This window comes from Cydia amplana, chromosome 13 (assembly GCF_948474715.1).
Source record: "Cydia amplana chromosome 13, ilCydAmpl1.1, whole genome shotgun sequence".
Lineage (NCBI taxonomy): Eukaryota > Metazoa > Arthropoda > Insecta > Lepidoptera > Tortricidae > Cydia > Cydia amplana.
In genome coordinates, this window is record NC_086081.1 from 3,160,005 (window position 1) to 3,177,005 (window position 17,001).

The 17,001-nt window shown below is 38.6% G+C and overlaps 1 protein-coding gene across 2 annotated transcripts in view; it reads right to left on the reverse strand.

Annotated features, from left to right (window-relative positions):
* The window catches only part of LOC134653331 (1-phosphatidylinositol 4,5-bisphosphate phosphodiesterase), a 99,500-nt gene that overhangs the window by 54,264 nt on the left and 28,235 nt on the right, over positions 1-17,001 (reverse strand). For both annotated transcript variants that reach the window (XM_063508663.1, XM_063508664.1), the window contains exon 2: positions 5,080-5,189. In XM_063508663.1, the coding sequence (XP_063364733.1) occupies positions 5,080-5,136 (57 nt within the window). In that variant the 5' untranslated portion in view covers positions 5,137-5,189. The remainder of the gene's footprint in view (positions 1-5,079; positions 5,190-17,001) is intronic.

Sequence of the window (17,001 nt, forward strand, 5' to 3'; positions counted from 1 at the left end):
ACGATCCGACTGCGACATATATATATTTCGGGGATCTCGGAACAGCTCTATTTCTTAATATATGGGGGTTTTCGGAGGCGAAAAATCGATCTAGCTATGTTTTATGTCTGGGAAAACGCGCATTTTTTTGTGTTTTTATGTTTTCCGAGCAAAGCTCGGTGTCCCAGATATTGATAGTTATATGTTACACATTACCGTTTCTTATCCGATACGAATGATACGATTCGTTATTTACAATTGACATTCAGACAGATGATCATAGAGACAGACAGATCACCTGCGCTGGCGATGCTATCTGGGTTACACCTAATCGCAATGCAATCGGATGGAAATGCATAGCTCACTGCACACGATGTGCATAGCTGTCTGTTCAACTTTATAAGCAACTAATACACTCGGGGCATAAGTAGATATTTATGAATCTTGATGTTTAACTATGGTGTTTTTGAAGGGCAAAGTCCATTGGCCCGTTCCTCAAAAGTGGAAGTTCCTTTCTAACAAAAGCTGTCAAAAAGTGACATCCGCTTGTATTACAATTTTATTATTAGTCATTATAGATTTTGACCTGTGTTCTTGGATTTTTTTTTCGTAGGTCCCTCGGGGGGGTCACTGGGAGTGTGAAAAAAGTAGACTGAATCAGGCTCCTGTGTATATTCGAAAAACGGTTTTTCTTGAATAACTCGGCCATTTTTGATTTTACAGTAAAACCGTGAGGACAAAAATTGTAGGAAATTTGATTCTCTACAAGTTTGGTCCTCACAATTTTTCTTCTAGGATCGATATTTTGGAAATTAAAGGTGGGAACCAAAATTATTCATAATTTGATTCTCTACAAGTTTAGTCCTCTTCATTTATGCCGTAAAGTTGAAAATAAACGAGATGATGAAAATATTTTTAATTTGTCGCTTTTTCAAATTTAATTTCCAAAATATCGATCCTAGAAGAAAAATTGTGAGGACCAAACTTGTAGAGAATCAAATTTCCTACTATTTTTGTCCTCACGGTTTTACTGTAAAATCAAAAAATGCCCGAGTTATTCAATAAAAACCGTTTTTCGAATATACACAGGAGCCTGATTCAGTCTACTTTTTGAATTTACACTCCCAGTGACTCCGAGGGACCTACGAAAAAAAATCCAAAAACTGATTATTCACGGGTAGGGTCTAAACTTACAAGCTTTTGAGGAACGGTGCGGATGCCGTTATCATGTATGTACTTGACGCAATACCTTTTAATTTCGGTTTCGTACGTAAAACTCGTAAACCGGTATTAAGAAGAACATTTCCATGAAGTTCTTGTCAGATTAACCGGTTCAGAACAATAAAAACCGGTTTCTTCCCATGTCTTTCTTTACACGGCACACATCCGGGCCAGGCGGCCGTTGCGTCGTTCTTCGAATAAATCGGTTTATTTAGGTTACAATAAAGTTCTTAGAACGTTCGCGTTCTCATAATAGTTCGGAGTAAAACCGAAATAAACCGGTATTTACAGCTACCTTTTAAACCGGTTCCAAGCCTGTGAGAGTGTGGTTAATTATACACGTGCAATAGAGATAGGAATAGGTGTGTCAATGTACGAAGTTCTTCATGCTCAGCGTCCTAAGTTTTAGGACTATTAGGTACAAAGTTGGAACCATTGACGTATATCTCAGGACGGGCCTTACGGGGACTAAAAATGGTACTAGTTCAGCGGTGTCACTCACGAATTCGAGCCAACCGTGCAGTCTAACCACAGTCTAACGCAACTAGTTGCGCAATCGCGCGCGTGATGTGAACTCATCAAGTCATCAACCAATCGCGTTGTAGCGGTGTCACACCGCTGTACTGGCCCCATTCATGCCCCATTCTTATTGCCCGTTAGACCAGTCCTGAGATATACGTCAATGGTTGGAAGGTTGGAACCTTTACCTATCATACGTTATGTATACGGGCCTCGTCCATTAGTGATTCGTCGGTACCGTAAAGTTTACGGTTAATATTAAACCAGCTCGAGGTTGCTCAACGTAAATATTCACGTCTGACAGACAAATTAGCCGTTGCTGATGAATCCCCAGTACAGTCAGCATCAAAAGTAACGGATCAGACTACGCGTGAAAAATATCTGCACCATTTTCTAATAGCTTATCAAAAAGATATAATAAATATCTCTAAAAGACCAACTGACTACTTGAAAGAAAATATTTCATAGAACACATTATTTTTTCAAGTATTATTATTTTTTGTCTTTTTATTTTTATTACTTCGAGAGCGACATAAATAATGCTAACCAACAGTTTACCACAAAAATTCATTTTATAAACTCGTATCTCACTTGCCCAGGCTATTTCAATAACAACCTTACCGCTATAGAGATAAAAGTTAAACTTCAACAAGATTGAACAATAGTGACTTGTGTTGATTGGTTGCCAAACAAATGACGATCGCAGAGGACATTGACACGTAAGATAAAGATCAGGGTTGCTTCCGATTTGATACGTTCAGCTCTGAATGTCGAGGCTGAGGCTGGGGCTGGGCTCATTTAGACGGCGCGCGAACTCTTAATACGATTTTAATTACATTGCGAACCATGGAGGTTACATCAATTCAGCCGACCGATCAAATGACGCAATGTAATGAAACTTGCATGTGAGTTCCCGCACCGTCTAAATGAGCCCTTAATGGGGCCCTTAAGGTTACATTCGGTTTGAGACTGCGGCAGCATTACTGCTGCGGTGCTGGTACTAGGTATATAAATTGTGTTGTTGATCAATGCTGCCGCGAGTAGAATTATTATCCGTCACTCATTTTATGAAAAACAAAAATGTCGCCCGTTTTTCTAAATTTTTTAGAATGACTACTGCAGCTGAATTACGGTTGCAGCGTCGTTGTTGCCACCGCTGTATCTGTCATTTTCCTTGATAAAATTACTGACGTTGGCCGCTGCATTACTGCCGCGATTGTGACGTCCATTCCGTCATTCAATTTAACAAGAATATTGACAGATACAGCGACGCTGTTTGATAACATCGGTATTATTTATTAAGTTAAGATGTTTACTTGTTTATAATAATAATGTAATATACGAACGTAATGTTAAGATAGGACAGGGGTCACCAAATGGCGGACCGCGGTCCGCATCCGGACCGTCGCGCGTCGACCTATTTTATTTTTTTGTTTATTTAATAAACTCAAGAAATAACGGACCGCGATGGTTATTTTATTTTAAAAACCGGACCCCTGAAGAAACTAATTGGTGACCCCTGAGATAGAACATCTGTAGGTATATAAGCACAAGCACTAACTATAACTTAGGTACTAATTTCAGTGATTTAATTATGTCATATATGCTCACAGCTAACTTAAAACCTTATTTTGTCCTTGAATATCTTATCAAAAAGGCAATATAAAGCCTCGGCAATAAATACCAACTTTGATTACATTTCGTTCAAAAGAAATGGAATTGTGCCAACCTTGATCCAATTCACAAGGTCGATTGGCGAAAATTAAAAAGCTAAGCATTTGGAATCGCATTAAAACGTTTTAGGGTCATCAGCTGTGCGTTTGACAGCACTTCAAGTCGAGAAAAATTTACAAAAGGTTTTTAATTCCCAGGGAAATTAAAAACAGACTTGATCGAGTCTTTAATCAAATGAAGGTTAAGGTTAAGAAAGGGTTTCTTAATTAGAGATTCGATGTATACCTACCTATTAAGTTTAGAAGCTTTGTAGCGCCTATATATTCTTTATTTGTTGACAATTTTATATTTCGTTAGGTTTGAAGAAACGATGAAATAAAGAAATCTTGGTCAGCCCTAACAAAAATTTATGAAGTTTTCTTTTGCATTACGAAAATATCATACATTTTTGTAACTCGGCCAAAAATTTTTTAAGTCATACTTATACGGTAAAATTGTGAAATAAATACATATATCTAAACATATGTATATTGGACAGATAAGGAAACTTCATCTATGTAATGTATATTGTATATTGGGTTAAGCTTTGTATTACATTAACTTACTAATTTATTATTCTCATTTTCGCCTTAGTCCTCATTATGTTACTAAGTTAATTAGTACCTATTTTAGTTACTCTCAAATTATCCTTATTATATATCATTTGAATTCGCTTTGTTCACATATCGTCGCTATATACTTACTCAACCTCATATCTGCAACAATCATTTGATGGAAATGTCGCTTTTCTTTCATTCGGAATACGGGTGTTTTTGTCATCAAATGAGTGTTGCAGATACGAGGTTGAGTAAGTATAGCGGCGATATGTGACTGCGATGCGATGCTTAACCTCAGTATAATTACCTATTAGTTTAGTATTATAATATGTCACTACCTGTGAGTTCCTATAATGGGGTTGGCCGCTAGAAGTATTTAGCAGATGGCGCCATCATAGCTTGCCCTGTCAGTCCCTAGAAATGTGTCAAATTTTTGTTTTTTTAATGCCCTGGATGCCAGCCTTTTAAGCCAATTCTTATAGAAAAAGGGGCAAGCTATGATGGCTCCATCTATGAAAACCTTTGACAGTTGCCAACCCCATTGACTTCCTGTATCTACCAGGGATGTTGCGGATGCCGATTTTTTGACATCCGCGGATGCGGATTTTTAAAGGCTCACATCCGCGGATGCGGATGTCAAGATAGGTACATAAAAAACGTCAAAAACCGGCCAAGTGCGAGTCGGACTCGCGTTCCAAGGGTTCCATACATTAAGTCCCATTCACGCTTGACTGCTCATTTCTAGTAGGTTTTTTTGGCTAATTACTAAATTACTTAGCAGTCTAGCACTTACGCCGATGCTAAAACGTTCCTGTACCGACCTGTTCCACATCCGCATCCGCATTAAACTCCGCTTTGATTTTATGCGGATGCGGATGTTGAAAATAATGCGGGGTTCCGCGGTTGCGGATGCGGATACGGATGCGGATATTCGCAACATCCCCGGTATCTACTATAATCTTTATGTTAATGTCACAGCTGTTGGATCTCCAAATAAAATAAATAAATAAATAAAAATAAATGTTTTCAAATTAATCTGAATAACAATCGCCATCTAAATTTATAAATAAATCAAAAATCTGTTAGGTACCTGCAGCAGCGGTTCAGGCACCGGGATCTGCCAGTTGAACTCGAACCTTTTCGTCATCGCGTAGAGTTCAAATCAGACTGGCAGAATCAACGAGACATCTTCGAAGAAATCTGCGAAAGAAATAGATCTTATAAATTATAGATTTAAAAATACCTGGAAAGGAAATATATACATAAATACAGTATATCGCGCGAGTGACTAAGTTTAACTGTAAAATAATGTTCCCGACACTAGCTGGTAAAGGCTCTAGTCTAGTCTCATGATTGTTCAAAAACTGTTAAGAATTTCTTATGTTTGCTGGTAGAATTGACTTTTAAATGATGATTTTGAATGATAAATATTTATTAACATTCATTTTTAATCGTTTTGCTTTGATTTTGTTTGATATCTTACAGTTACCTATTATTTTCTTCGGGTTGGTGTGGCGAAAAATGTTGTGTTTCACTCGGAGGGAAATTTTGTTTAACCCTCGTGCTTTGAAATCGTCGCAACGCTCAAGATTCCATTTATCGAACCATTTTTCAATTTTGAAATCTTTCGCTTGCTCGGGTATCAATATTAGGACGAGCGGTTAAACAACAACTTTGCCCCCTTGTAAAACAAATAAATACATAATTTTCGTCTTATGTTTTGTTTATTAAAGTATCGCATAACACCTAATCCACCAATTATATTTTGCTCGTAGCACCGGGCCATCCTGTATACTTAATGAAAACATTTCAGTTAAGCACGTTCGGTATTTAGGCTAAGTGGAAATATATCCCCCATTAAATATTAAACGAGCCTTAGACATAACTAAAATCATTAACGAAAATGGGAAAGGGGCCGTTTTATGGAGGAAATTTCTAATTGTTACGGATTTAAGGTCTTTACGACACTAAAATTAGGATTGTGGGAATTCTATCACCTGGTATCGCTCTTATTCCCTTAACAATAAAGTCGTGTAATAAAATGAAATCTTAGAATTTTGGGTTTTAAGAGCCCGTTATCGATTTTAGAGCCAAAATGTAAAATTGATAGATTTAGTCGTTGAAATTGTACTCCTTTTGTTACGTAATATTTAAATAACAAGTATTCGTTTCTATTAGCACGTTTTCTCATCTTGCCTTTTAATAATGAGGTCCCGAGCGTGCGTCACCGGCAATATACGACGAGAAGAGGCAGTTTTTAAAAATTCACCAAAAAATTATAGTGGTAAATTATAAAAAATGATGAATAAGAACAGTTTCAGGAAATGTTGTATATTGTTTAAGTATCAAAATTACGTTGAAATTAAGTCGATTTTTACGAAAAATGTTCACTTGTTTTGAAGTAATTTCTGGTGAAAATTGATTTCGTCTAACTTTCATTTACTCTTGTTCAATATCATGTAACAAAAATGTAGTCTATGAAAGTTGGAGTAGAGGATTTGTGTAATACAACATTACCATTTTTAGCAGTACAAACTTTACGAAATTTACAAATAAGATCGACTAAATCAGTGCTAGACGCGCGTTTACCTAAACGTCCCTCAGAAAAAAACTCATTACTAATTTAGTGAGTCAGTTTTCAAAAAAATTATGTACAAATACAAGATAAGAAGACGTGCTAATAGATACCAGTACTTCTTATTTCTATTGCGTAACAAAAGGTGGACAATTTCATCGACTAAATTTATCAATTTTACATTTTTGCGACTAAAATCGATACCGGCCTCTTAAACATTGCCTTTCAATACATATTGCTATAATAGTAAGTACTTACATTACGAGACAAGTGCGAAAAGAAGGAAAATCGCAACGAGTGGCGATAAATTAAAACACGACCGAAGGGAGGAATTATGTACATACTATGTGAATACCCTATGTACTTCACAGGTATTCAATTGTTACATCTGCTCCTCTGTCACAGTTAGATAACAATTTTGTAGCTAACATACAGGGTGACTACGATGCACTAACTCAGTTGTTAAAGTTAATCAAAATTATTTTAAGTAATTTTCTAACAAAATAATTAATTAAAATCTCGTAGTGTGGACACACTGTCGTGTGGCACCTATTTGTCATGTTAACTAATTCTGACATTTAAAACATAAAACTACACTCATATGATGTACACTCGAAAGCAATGAAAATGGCTAACTTTTTATGGTGATTCTCATAGAAGCAGACCGTTTTTGTTGCTCTTGAGTGCAGTAACATTCTTTTGTACATTATGTCTAATAATGTAATAATTAGCGATAAGTAGGTACTTGTTTAAAAGATTTTATTGCTAAATCAGACAAATCCAAAGTTTAGACGTATTTCAACAAATGTTTTTTCCCGACTTAAGTCTCAAAATCCCGAATTTTTTTTATTTTTTCCCGATAATAGCGCCTTTCGATCTGGTAACCCTAACCGTACTCCGCGATGTAAAGTACATTTCTGCCATGACAACTCGCTGGATATTTGTAAATGGATATGGAGGAGGCATTATTCATTTAATAACACGAGTTCGCTACAATGACAGGCTAACCAAAGTTTGTTATGACAAGCGATTTCAATAATGTGTCAAACTGCATTTTATTCATAAATTATCGGTCGAGATAATCAAAAAAGGTGAGTGTTTACTACGAAAGTGGTTACAAACTTTTTTTTCCATTTTAAGTAGGTAGGGTAACCATACTGAGCCTAAAAATTAGAGATAAAATTAAACCAATAATGTTAATGTTAATGATTACTTTAACAACACGAGACCTAGCAGGGGCTTATAACACCAGGAAAATGATTCCGAAAAACATATTTTGTATTACGTCTTATGTGTCACCCTGTATAAACTAAGCTCAAGTTAAGTTACAAGTTGGACAGTTTCCTCGCTGTAACTAACAGGGAATTGTTTGTCCTCTCGTAGTGTTCTCTATACTCAAATACATAGACTACCGACAATAGATACTATACATACAATACACCACCGTTAGGGCTGATTTAGACGGCGCGCGAACTCGTATACGATTTTAGTTACATTGCGGACCATTGAGGTTACGTCAATTCAGCCGACCGATCAAGTGACGCAATGTAATGAAACTCACATGCGAGTTCTCGCACCGTCTAAATGAGCCCTTATGAAGACCCTAAGGGCTCGTTTTTTGATCGGTCGGCTGAATGAATGTCACCTCAATGGTCCGCAGTGTAACTAAAATCGTATACTTACGTACGAGTTCCCGAGTCGTCTAAATGAGCCTTTAATAGGAAAGAGCGTACTCTCTTAAAGGCCGGCAACGCGCTTGCAATCCCTCTGGTGTTGCAGGGTGCATAGCCAACGTGCCAATCGTTAACACTCCGTAGCGAATGAAACGCAATTGTTACGGTCGCACTAATACGGAAGAGTAACAGTGAGAGGTGACTACGATATGCTACGGAGCGTTAACGATTAGCACGTTGGCTATCCAACCTGGCCCCTATTTCACCATGCCGACATTTGTCAGTGACATATGTCGAGTGACAATTGTCAAGTGACAGGTGACAAGTGACAACTTCGTAAACTGTTTTTGTATAGAAGTGCTTATAAACATGACAGGCATTTAGTTACAATTGTCCATCTTTCATTTAATGACAATGATTTGGTGGAACAAGAGTAGTTTTTATAAGTCGACATATTTGTCAATTTGTCGGTATTTCTTGACATGAGATCGGAGCTGTGTCAGGTTTGGGTGACAATTGTAGTGTTTTCGTTGTTAGCAAACCCCGTTATCATTGTTGCACTTCATTGAAAATAAACGTTAGCAAAACTGTGTACCCTAAATTCGCCTTTAGGGTACAAATAAAAATCGCTTTAAATCGCTTTTAAATTTTTATGTACTAGCATTAAATCATAATTCCATTATAAATTGTAATTGTTGCCTATGAAGGCGTTTAGTAATTCAACATTTAGGATTTGGAATAAGTCTCAGTATAGTTTTCATAATTTAAAAAAATTATAATGCTAAGTTGGGGACCCGTAGCGTAATTAGGTATGTTTAAGTAGGTATTGTTTTTTTAATAATTTACTTAGGCGAAGTTGGGCACTAACAGTAAAGTTAGGGTTTTGGTTAGTTAGAAAATGAATCTCTGCGAAAGCAATAGTGGTGATATTGTTATACAAGGGAATATATAAAGTACGAATAGATTCCTACTTTGACGTCACTGACTTTGCATTTGCAGAAAAAATTACTTAAAACAAACAAAAAATAATGCTTTGACGCCTTGTCAACAAATAATGTAGGTATACGCTGCATTAGATGGGGTCGGGACACAGATGGGATCTCAATCAATATCATGTTAGTGATGAGAACACGGCACATCGAAAGCAATTTACGATCTCTTGTGAAGAATTGATAAATATGTCGACTAGTAAACATTACCCTTGTTTCACAAAATAATTGTCATTAAATTTAATATGGACAATTGTACCAAACTACCTGTCATGTTTATATGAAGTTCTATACAAAACAATTTACGAAATTGTCATCTGTCACCTGTCACTTGACAATTGTCACTCGACATATGTCACTGACAAATGTCGGCGTGGTGAAACAAAGGTCTGTCATTTTTTTGACAATTGTCGTACCTGTCAGCTTGGTGAAATAGGGGCCAGGTGTCCGTGGGCGACGGTTATTGTGGTTTGTCTCCTATATCACAAAAAAAAACAATTCATACTATTCATAGCATTGTAATTAGCCGCTCCTTTTGTTTGACAAATTATAATTGTTCGAGCTGCGTAGGTGAAAAGGAAAATACAAATTCAATACTTATTATTATTACGGGTACACCTACTTTTCACGAAAACCGATTTTCGCAAATTGCGGGGATCTCTCTCTTTTACTCCAATGAAGGCGTAATGAGAGTAACAGAGAAAAATGCCTGCAGTTTGCCAACTTCGATTTTCGCGGGAGCCCCTCTGTTTCGACGTTGGGTTGAGTATTAAAGTCTCACGGGAGTTTTATAATTGGAATTGGGTTGGGTATGTGTAATAAGCAGTGAGTGTAAAGACTGTAAAGAGGCAACACACTAAAGAACAACCGTGTGTAACTACAGTAGTTTTAAATTTACAGGCCCCGTAGCCAACATGCCAATCGCTTACGCTCCGTGGCGATCGAAACGCAATTGTCACTATCGCACTAATATGGAAGAATGATCGCACTCGTTGTCGTAGCAATAGAGATTGTCACCTTGGCTAGGCCGGTAGTTCTTATCATCTAAGAAGGAAAAGGCAACAGTAATGTTGCAGCAGTAATGCAGGTGCAGTTGCCATCCGAACACCTTTAATATGGGAGCGCCGATATGTGGTAACCTGATGACCACATATTGTCTCGTATGCTTCATCTAATACGAGTGATCTTTAGACGTTCAAGTAGACTGGCACTAAGTGGAGAGCTACTTGAGCTGGGTACGCCACGTTTGGGGCGGGGCTATTGGCTGGGGGTCCTCTTTAGTTAGGTTAGGCCTCTCCCCTCTCAATAGGAGAGGATGGCTGCAGGAGGGAGTCCCACATATTCCCCAACTCCCCAGGTCGCGGGAATGCGTAACGCATTTTACTACTCCGTCAACAACAAATAAAAGTTAGCTCGCCAAACGTTTTGACTTATTCAGTCTTAAATCATATTAGCCCGAGCCCGAAGTACACCGGGTGGGCCACACAGATACAGGTGGGTTATACAGATAACAAGTATTGTCTGAAGAATCACTCGTTGCGAATTTCCTACTTTCCACACTTGTATCGTAAATAACTATTTTGTAACGTTGGCTTATAAAGATTATATAGTAATATTATCGCCGGAAAATCCTTTCTTACAGTTTAAGGCTTCCGAAGATGTCTGGAGGGGTACATCGACCCCTGAACGAGGTAATAAAAAACGGCCAAGTGCGAGTCGGACTCGCGCACGGAGGGTTCCGCACCATCAACAAAAAATAGAGCAAAACAAGCAAAAAAACGGTCACCCATCCAAGTACTGACCCCGCCCGACGTTGCTTAACTTCGGTCAAAAATCACGTTTGTTGTATGGGAGCCCCGCTTAAATCTTTATTTTATTCTGTTTTTAGTATTTGTTGTTATAGCGGCAACAGAAATACATCATCTGTGAAAATTTCAACTGTCTAGCTATCACGGTTCGTGAGATACAGCCTGGTGACAGACGGACGGACGGACGGACAGCGGAGTCTTAGTAATAGGGTCCCGTTTTTACCCTTTGGGTACGGAACCCTAAAAAAACACCCGACAGACGTCCCGTCTTTACCTACTTTCCCCCAGGACAATAAGCTATGGATACACATACAAAGGTGACCGTCAGATCTTTTTAGGGTTCCGCACCCAAAGGGTAAAAACGATTACTAAGACTTCACTCTCCGTCTGTCTGTCTGTCACCAGACCACCAGCTAGGTATTTGAAATTTTCACAGATGATATATTTTTGTTACCGTTATCGTTATAACAACAAATACTAAAAATTGAATTTAATAAATATTTAAGTGGGGCTCCCATACAACAAACGACTTTTACGCCGTTTTTTGCGTAATGGTACGGAACAGGAATGTTTCGGATGCCGATTTTTTGACATCCGCGGATGCGAATGCGGATTTTTAAAGGCTCACATCCGCGAATGCGGATGTCAAGATAGATACATAAAAAACGTCAAATATTACATTTTAGTATTTTTTATTTAAAAAAACCGGCCAAGTGCGAGTCGGACTCGCGTTCCAAAGGTTCCGTACATTAAGTCCCACTCACGCTTGACTGCTCATTTCTAATAGGTTTTTTTGGCTAATGACTAAATTACCTAGCAGTCTAGCACTTACGCCGATGCTAAGACGTTCCTGTGCCGACCTGTTCCACATCCGCATCCGCATTAAATCCGCATCGATTTTATGCGGATGCGGATGTTGAAAATAATGCGGAAGTTCCGCGGTTGCGGATGCGGATATTCGCAACATCCCTGGTACGGAACCCTTCTTGCACGTGTACGACTCAGCGATACAGGAGGCAAACGAGCACATGCAATCTCAGGCTTTTATTCATGCTAAATAACATAGGTATACATAATTATACAAGCTGTAAGTGTGCTAATTTATCCAACTTTGCCATAATTGAATTAACTCTTTTCCTTCCACTTAATAGCTAATTATTTCGTAGAAGGGATTGCGATGAATACACATAAGAAACACTGCTGGGGTCTCCAGGGAAATCAGCCATAACGTCTAATCTATTGCATACACCAGCGGTTCTCAATCTTTTTTTTTTTGACGGAACCCTTTTGGAAAGCGAAATACTTGATGGAACCCCTACAATACGGTGGCGGCATAATAAAATTTTTCGAGGCGACTAAAGCATAGTGTTCTAAATTCTTGCGGAACCCCTGCAGGGGTGTCGCGGAACCCTCTAGGGTTCCGCGGAACACACTTAGAGAATGGCTGGCATACACAATCTACTTAAGAAAGGTCAGAACATAAACTGATTACCATAATAACAGACTTAACATACGCCGCTTTTACATAGGTGTAAAACGCTCACGCCCCGCCCGGAAAACGCGCCTGTGTGACGAATGTTGTCGAAGCCTTTACCCCCTTACTCATAAATAAAACTTTACGGGCCTGATTAAGTTAAATTATGTTTTATCCCTTTCTTACAAATGCATGTCATAATGACAGATAAAGACAAACGATTCAAAGGCAATTCAAGCCAGTAAGGCGTTTATGTTATGAATAACGCCATATAGTTACTAGCTTCTGTTCGCGAATTCGCCTGCGTGGGATGATAAATGATGATTGATAAAAAAACCGGTCAAGTGCGAGTCAGACTCGCGCACGAAGGGTTCCGTACCATTACGCAAAAAACGGCAAAAAATCACCTTTAATATTTATTTTATTTTGTTTTTAGTATTTGTTGTTATAGCGGCAACTGAAATACATCATCCATGAAAATTTCAACTGTCTAGCTAACACGGTTCATGAGTCATGAGATACAGCCTGGTGACAGACAGACGGACAGCGGAGTCTTAGCTAGTAAAGGGTCCCCTTTTTACCCTTTGGGTACGGAACCCTAAAGACTATCCTATGTCTCCCGGACCTTAAACTATCGCCATACCAAATTTTATTTAAAGCGGTTCAGACAGACTTGTGACTTACGAGCCCATCACGAACATTTCTAACAACCTCACCCGAATGCACCTAAACTATTTTCATTTCACGCGAACTTTTAAAACGTTCTATTCTTCTCCCGGTCGATATATCGGTTGCGGAAACTTCGCAACTAAGTGGCAAGTTCGCAACTAATGGCAGCGGCCGCAGTTCCGGAACTCACACTTAGAGTTTACTGGGATAAGTTTTCTTGGTGACAACCGAAGAATATTCTTAAAGGGCATTGTTTCGAACAGATGGTTCATATGTTTTCTTATTGTGAACTTTGAGGGATCTCTTACTGTTAACCTTTGAGTAGATATATATTTTTCTACTCGTCGACTGCAATGCTTGAATTAAGACTTCGTATACCAAAGTGAAATCGCATACTTTTTTCCCTATGGGACCCCAACTCAAATATAATATTCATTTCGATACAGTTTAGTCAACTATAATATTCATTTCGATACCATTTAGTCAATTATAATGAAATTGACCAATCAAAAGCCGTCTCGTCGTGCGGAGCAAGTACCAGGGCCTCATGAGTTACGAGAAGGTGTCGTTGACCAACCGGCCGGGGCGCGTACGAGTATGAAGGTATCGCGGCTGCTCGCGCATCTTAGCTATATACTTTTGGTTTTTTTACCTACATATATGAATATATGATTCTTCTACTAGTTTTAAGTATTTTTTTTGTTGACTCGTAGAAAAAGTATTGTATACAATAGTGGTATAATCAATATGGTATAACTTGTGTGGAATTAGTTTCTGAATAGCATGTGCAATTTACAGAACATTCTAAAAACTTTTGCAATTTCTGAAAATTTTCATGAGAAATTTCTCATGCAAGTTTCGACTTAGAAAGTTCAGTTCAGATTAGGTGTCACTCAATGTTCTTAACTGTTGACGACTATTTCTTTTAACATTTACATCACTCATTGTCGTCTATATAAGTGCCATAGAAAATTGGAAATCGAAACTAACCAGTTCTGGCAACAAACGGAACAAACGCGCAGATAATTAATGTTGTCGCATTTCATGGAAACTTTGCAATTTATGAAAATTCCCTTTTGGCACATTGCTACCTAGAACACAAATGTATCAAATCACCAACAACGTCGGTACGAAGGGTAAATTACCCATTAATTGGGGTAAAGGCACTGTGGCGGGGCGCGTGACCACGTGCCGCTTACGTAAATGGGTATACGGTTGCTGAAAACTAATGGACGTTCGTGTACCAACATGTGAACAGGCAGGAGCAGAAATATCTGAGCGGACGACGTGTCACATTTTAGGTAAGTATACACCTGCTTTTTAACATATGCTACTCCAGTTGAGTAGCCTTATATGTCGTGAGTGAGTGACGGAAGCATCGACCGTGACGTGAAAATACAAGACAAAAACGAGAGATTGATAAAATGAAATATAGTGAAATATCGACATACTTAAGTTATTTTGTCTCACGCTCACAGTAATATCGAATTTTGATCACTATTTTTAAGGACATTTATAACTTATACCCTTCAAGTGGCAGGACACCGGCTCGTGGTCGATTAAGTCATTTAAAATGTGTTTAATTGAGATAAGATCAAAATTTCAACTACTAATAAAAGACGTATGCCACTTGAAGGGATAAGCCATTTTATCGACTAAAGGATGACTCATGCACATTAGACCGGGCCGACCGGGTTGTGTCCGGGCCGGAGCTTCCAGCGCTTACTGTTATATGACAGATGGCAGGTGATCACGTAATACTTTCCATAGAAAACGAAGCTTCGGAAGCTTCGGCCCGGACACGGCCCGGTCTCACGCGCTGAGTCATCCTTAACTGTTAAAATGTAAAATGGCCTAATTTTCACTGTCACCTGTGACTAGGCACCGTCGCGTCTCCCGAGTAATACATTCTAATTCGCGCCGAGTCCATCAATTCTTATTACTGAGCTGTTAGCGCTAAGGGATTTTGCGTTTAATGTATAAATAATAGCTTTCCTTTACCATGGTGGTTCTAAAAATGGTTTCGACACAAATCGAAATTTTAAATGAATTAACCGTCGCGTCGCCCCATCCAAGAAAAAGGCCCATCGCTCGTGAGTCGTGAACTTACGAAACCGGTTGCTAATTTCAATAATAAATCAGGGGAGAAAAGTTCGGGAAGGCATTGAAATAAAAATACATATAGGTATAGCAATTCCAATCGGGATTCGGGATAATATTATGGTTTTAGATTTAGTTTCATGTTACTAGAGTTAGACCAAGACAAGTCTGCAATAATTTTGATAGCAAACGCAGTGCAAGTGTTATTTATTCGTCATAATTCCATAAAATTAAGTTTGACGTTTAAAATAACACTAGCACTGCATGTGCTATCAAAATCGTTGCAGACTTTTCTAGTTCTAACGCTAGTTATATATAATTATATTCTTATACTCTTTGGTTTCATGTAAATATTTTCAAAAAAATTGTACTTTTTACAAACAAAACTTACTGGATCGTACTTTTTGTCTCGTGACAGCATGATAATGTCATTATATGTTTCTTTAAATCTGAGCTAAGTCTTCGTCACACAGACGCGTTTTCCGGGCGAGGCGTGAGCGTGGCACGCCGCTTCACTATCACTACATAGTATAAAACAAAGTCGCTTCCCGCTGCCTGTCTGTCTGTATGCTTAGATCTTTAAAACTACGCAACGGGTTTTGATGCGGTTTTTTTTAATAGACAGAGTGATTCAAGAGGAAGGTTTGTGTATAATTTCAATAATTTGTTAATCCGTGCGAAGCCGGGGCGGGTCGCTAGTTTACATATAAAACGCTAACGCCCCGGTCACGGAACTCACGCCCCGCCCGAGAAACGCGCCTGTGCGACGAAGCCTTAAGTGACCTTTATTTTACGTTCCTTATAGCGTGTTGCTCACCTGCCTATCCCGAGTGGCCAAAACGGGGCTTTTATCTTTGTCACGCGACATACGTCTATCACATTACCTGTTTAAAAATCCAATTGTCCCAACGGCATTAAAGAAGCCCCTTAACGCGATTAGACCGAGAGCCCGACCCAAGGCCGAGTAATCCACTTAGACAGGGAGACGGAAAACAAATCGTTATTAGATGAAGGTTAGGTCCTTTGGGATAGTATGGCAGCACTTATCATGTGATCACAGGGTTATAGACATGGAAACAAGAAGAGGTGTTTATTTTATTCACGTGGCGCGAAAAACTTCCATTAAAATTTAAAAATCCTTGACTTACAAATAACTCATACAATCTATTTACTTATGTATCCCAATACACTTTTCGTCGAGTTTTTGCTGAGACATCAGTTTCTCAAAAGCTTGTAACTTGTAATATAAGCGGATGTCACTTTCTGACAGCTTTTGTTAGAAAGGGACTTCCACTTGTCTTACAAGTTACAAGGTTTTGAGAAACAGGCCCCAGTTAGCCGCGACCAGGCGTGTCTCACTCAGCGATTTCGTCGCTTTGCTACAGGTAGCTAAAAGTACATACGTTCGGCCCCAATTTTGGGGAAAGCCATAAGCCGCGCGTGGCGCTGTCGTCACCTAGCGGCCATATCTGTGCTGATCGTAACAGACGCGTTTTGTGAGAGTGAGTCTTCTGTACTAAGTACTATTATTTATTCTGTGCCGCGACCACGACCAGTGAAAACTGTGTCGAAATCGAAACGTCGGTAAATAGGTAAAGGTAATAAAATAAATTCGCGATAGAACCGGTTGTAAATGTGATTTATTTAATATGTGTTCGAAAACGCGAAAGTTTTAAATGTTATAAAATATTCAGTTTTTAAATTTTGTTAAGATAACGCGGGCT